Genomic DNA, 5225 nt, shown 5'->3' with positions numbered 1-5225 from the left:
TTGTTTCTTTCTTTCTTTCTTTCTTTCTCTCTCTCTCTCTCTCTCTCCACTTTAATTCTTATCAGTCAATGACATTTGCATCCTAATAATTTTCATTAGAGTCAAGAATATATCCAGTTTACAGGAAAATTCGTGACATCCATCAGCATGTCTTTGTTCTTCAAGAGAGAACCCTCATTGCAGTTCCTGAGGATGGAAATGTGACTCCAAGTGAGTGAGAAACCAAGCTCTGTTTTATTTTTCTCTGAGACAGTCTCATGCTTTGGGTGATTGTTTCTTTATAGTGTTCCCCAGAACAGATACTTGCAGCTAAAAAAATTCCAGAACTGATTTAGGAACTTATTAGACATAAAATATGAGAAAGGAGGATGGTCCCTTTTCCATCGATGAAAGGTGATAAGGGGCAGTTGGGCTGACTTTTATTAGAATCAAATTCTGTGTTAAATGAGGATGTTTACAGAGGATGGAGGGATGGAGGGGAAACATATCATTCAATCTACTGCAGTCAAACCTAGGATAGCATCTTGGGAGGGATATAATGCCAGGGAGTTATGGAAAGAATGGATTGGGGAGAAGGGGTAGTGAGAGAAGAACAGAGTGGAGCTCTGGTATGGAGCAAATAGGGACTTGGCCCAAGTTGCCAACATCCAGGAAAGAGGTGGGAAACTTCCTCATTGTTCCTTTACTGGCAAGTTAGAGCAGCACCATAGATAGAGCAATGAACATGACATTAGAAAGACCTGTGTTAGATTCTTACCTTAGACACTTATTAGTAGTGTTACTTTGGGCAGTTATTAGGCATAAATGAGCCTCTCTGAGCATCAGTTTTCAAGGGAATGTAAGTGAAATCTATGATGCAAAACTTGGGTACTGTGTCATCAAAAGACAAATATAATGAATTTTTACTTTATAAAAATGAGGACCTATAAGATCATTTCTGGTTCTAAGTCTATAATTTAATTGTATCAAGTTGAACTGGGTCTTGAGGCCCTAGGAAGCATGTAGACTGGATCTGTAGACGGATCTGCAATACCCCACTCCACATATGCAAGAAATGTTACCTTTTTTGACTTTGTATCAAGTAGGGGGATGGACATGACTGGGTGATTACTCTACACTCCAGTCTTCAAGAGGACTACTGGAATAGGATAATATCTGTTTTACATCAGATAGTTACCACCCAGAGGTCCAATGTTTTCTTAGTGTTTAGGATGAAAGCCACTTTTGCTTGGAATAAGTAATCCTACCCTGGAACAAGATTTTTTTGTTAGTGGCCAGTTTATATCCATTTCCACAAAATGCTGATTACATAAGAGATCATCATATGTAAAGAACAAACTTAACTATCAAAATAATCAGAAAACAGTAATTAGGGGAGTTATACCAATTAATTCAGGCAGAAAGAGACATATGACTCTGGAATTTGGAATTCAGATGAAATGTCAACTCAACCAAGAAGGAAGTAATTTCACTCAAGAGGTCTGCTTTTAGGAGCCTTTGGGAGTAAGGTTCTGGGAATCAATGGATATTTATGTGCCAGGTCCTTCTGGACATCTCTTCTTTGCCCAAAATCAGTCTCCTCTCTGTCATTACATCTCTCTAGCTTCTCTCTTTCTCTGTTTCTCTATTGGATGTTTTTCAGCTAATCTGGAGTCCTATCTACTCATGTCTACTACAGACAGCATCATAAGACTATCTTTCAGGAGACTGTCAAACCTGCTTAGTTAGGGTGTTTCCTGAAGGGAAGTCAGAGAAGGCAAAGGGTGGGTATGGCTGAAGCAACAGGCACAGAGATCATTCTTTTGTGAGGTGGTCAGAATCCCTTCCCTCTGGGATGCTTCCAGGTAGGAGTGTACCCCTGAGCTCTGGCACTAGAACTCATGCTGAGGATTCCAAAGCCTAAAGGACAAATTGAATAAATGAAGTGGCCACTGAGCTTATGAACTATCCATCCAGGAATGAATGGAAGAGACGCCCATAGACCTAGACAGTTCATTTTCCTTCCCTTCCCTAGACACTTCCAAATCAATATCACTAAAGCTCAATTTTCCTACTCTTTTCTTTACCTGGATTAAGTCTTCTTTTATGACCATCCTCTTTGTCAAAAATAGATTTTTGATTGTCTTATATTAGCATATTTTTTCATCTGTATGATCATTAATTCTTGTATTCCCAGTCATACTGGAGACTGTGACAGTTACAGATGATTCTCTTGAGAATAGCAAAGGTGATGCTCTTTACCTGGGAATAACAGAACAAAAACAGCACCTGTGCCTGTGTTGTGTAGCCAATGAAGGTCCGCCCACCCTGAAGCTAGAGGTGAGCTATATAACATCTCATAGAACCTCAAAATGGGAAGACATCTCAGAGTTTATCGCCTAATCCAATCAATACATCAATTCTAATCTCCTGGAAAGCATCCTCAACTACTAGGTTCAAATGAAAACTCTTGAGTTCTGATAGGTGACATTTTGCCTTATCTTGCTTATAACTAAGCTATCATGTCATATCCTGGCCACACCTACCACTCATATGCTTTCTAGCTCTTTTTTTTTGTGATTTATTTATTTTTAAATAGAATTTATTCCAAGGCATCTTAGCCCCTTTGTCCCCTCCTTGCATCATAGACAGTATCACCTGACAAAACGATATGTATATAAATTGCATCTTTCATTATTCTATTTATCAGTTCCTTGTCTGGAGGTGGACATTCACAAGTTATTCTTTAAATATTAATTCCACAGCTGTGTATAATTTTGGTGGGTGGTTTTATTCCTTTTAATCTTTGTTATTCCAGCTAAGTCTTTCCAATTTTTTAAAAAATTAACCTACTCATCATTTTTTATACCACACTCTAGCTATATTTTATCTGTTCTCTTGCCCCATTTGAATGTAAGCTCCTTGAGGGCAGTGACTGCCTTATTTGCTGACATTTTTTGTCCTTAGTGCTAGACATTGTGTCCAGCATATGATAAACCCTTAATAATTGCATTTTCATTTGTTCATTCCTGTCATTGCTTTTCAAAGCAGCTGGTTCCCCTTTGGATAGCTTTAATCATTAGCATGTTTTACCTTATATAAATGCTAAATCTTTGCTGCAATATTCACACTTTCCTCTGAGTTCTGTGCTCTGGGGCCCAAGAGAGAATATTTAATTATTCTTCTCTTGAAAGACAATATAATTTTTGAAGAATGACATCATGTCCTTAATAGGTCTATTCTCCTTCAGGTGAATTACTACCATTTTCTTCATCTCATCCTTATATGGCATGATTTTAAAATCCTTCATCCCAGTATCTCTTCTCTGGATACTCTCCAGTTTATTAACGTGTTTACTGAAATGTGGTGTTCAGAATTGAATGAATGAAAAAACATGCATTTATTATTTACCATGAACCAAATACTGTTTTAAGCACCGAGAATTCAAATATAAAACTCCCTGCCCTTAAGAAGCTTGTTTTTTAATGGGGAAGATACCACATAAAAGAGAATGGTGGCCAGCAAAGGATATTATGGTCTGGGAAATCACAAGCATGTGTTCAACAATAGTTTAATCACCTGACTTTTTTTTCTGAGGCAATAGTAATGACTAGTAATAGTAATAGTAATAATGATAATTTACATACCACTTTGAGGTTTGCAGAACACTTTATGGATGTTATCTCATTTAATCCTTACAACAAACCTAGAAGGTAGATGCTATTATTATCCCCATTTTACAGATGAGGAAACTGAGGCAACTAGAGGTTAAATGACTTGCCTGACATTGCATAGTTAGTAAGTGTCTGAAGCAGGACTTGAATTCAAGCCTTTCTGAATTTAATTTAGCCACACCTAGCTGCCAGGGAACAGAATTTGATTAAAATTCTCAGGGGAAGAAGCACCTCCAAATTTGGCTGCATTAAAAGGGACATAAATTCAAGGAAAAGCTGGATGATAATGCAGTTGTACTCTGCCCTTGTCTTACTTCATCTGTAGTATCATGTTCAATTGTAGGCACTGCAGTTTAAAAAGATTATTGATGAATTGGAAAGTGTCCAGGGGAAGATAGCCAAGATAGAAGGCTTTCATTCCTTATCATTTGATGTTTGGTTGAAGTAACCTGGCACACATATCCTGGAGAAGAAAAGACTTGAAAGTGTGGAGAGGGAAGTAATATCTCTCTTCAAGTATTTGGAAGGCTGTCACATGGAAGAAGGACTTGACTTATTCCATTTGGCCTCAGGAGGCAGAACTAGGATTACCCAGTGGAAGTTGCAAAGAGGCAGATTTGGGCTTAAAATCAGAAAACAATTAGAGCTTTCTAAAAGTGGGCTGGGCAGCCTCGAGAAGTGGTGGTTTCCCTCTTCTTGGAAGTTTTCAAGTAGGGAGTGGATGGCCACTTGTCTAATAGATTACTCAGCTCATCTTTCATGGCAAAAACATTGGAATTGTTTGCCATTTCCATCTCCACTTCATTTTAGAGATAAGGAAACTAAGGCAAACTGGGTTAAGTGACTTGCATAGGGTAAGTGTCTAAGTTCATATTTGAACTCAGGTCTTTCTGATTCCACGGCCAGGATGCTATAGTTTGTGTATGGATTGGACTGGATGGCCATTGAGATGTTTTCCAGTTCTCAAATTCTGATTTTTTGTGATTCCATCTGATGGTCTTTTTCTTCTTGCTTTTTAGGAGAAGTACGTAATGGATTTACCTCGTACTGATAAGGCAGTGAAGAGTTTTGTTTTTTACAGAAATGAAGCTGGCAACATTTCCACTTTTGAGTCAGCTGCTTTTCCTGGCTGGTTCATCTCTTCAGAGGAGCAGGGGAAACCCATGAAGATTACCAATGATGTGGGAAAAAATAATATATCTTTCTCTATATATTTCTAGGTGCTTGCACAGTATTTCATATCTTCCAAAACACATATTTTGTCATATTGTAGAAGAAGACACAGACCCACAGACCACTAAAAATAAAATAAAATAAAATAAAAATGATCTTTGATTTGCATTTAGACTCCATCAGGTCTTTCTCTGGTCATGGATAGCATTTTCAAACATGAATCCTTTGGTGTTGTCTTAGATAATTATATTGCTGATAATTGTTGTAATTCATAGTTTATCATACAATATTTTTGTTACTGTGTATAATATCTGGTTCTGCTTATTTCACTTGGTATCACTTAATAAAATCTTTCCAGGGTTTTCTGAAATCATCTTGTTCATTTCTTATAGTATAATA

General features: G+C 37.5%; 1 protein-coding gene across 1 annotated transcript in view; it reads left to right on the top strand.

The window, feature by feature from the left end:
- The window catches only part of LOC123234858 (interleukin-36 alpha-like), a 13614-nt gene extending 8741 nt beyond the window's left edge, over positions 1-4873 (top strand). The window contains exons 3-5 of the mRNA XM_044660853.1: positions 107-210; positions 2177-2319; positions 4673-4873. Coding sequence (XP_044516788.1) covers positions 107-210; positions 2177-2319; positions 4673-4873 — 448 coding nt within the window. The remainder of the gene's footprint in view (positions 1-106; positions 211-2176; positions 2320-4672) is intronic.
- The last annotated feature ends 352 nt before the right edge of the window (positions 4874-5225 follow it).

Source organism: Gracilinanus agilis, chromosome 2 (genome assembly GCF_016433145.1).
Source record: "Gracilinanus agilis isolate LMUSP501 chromosome 2, AgileGrace, whole genome shotgun sequence".
Lineage (NCBI taxonomy): Eukaryota > Metazoa > Chordata > Mammalia > Didelphimorphia > Didelphidae > Gracilinanus > Gracilinanus agilis.
The sequence above is the reverse complement of the archived record's forward strand: the minus strand, read 5'-3'. Positions and strand labels throughout refer to the sequence as shown.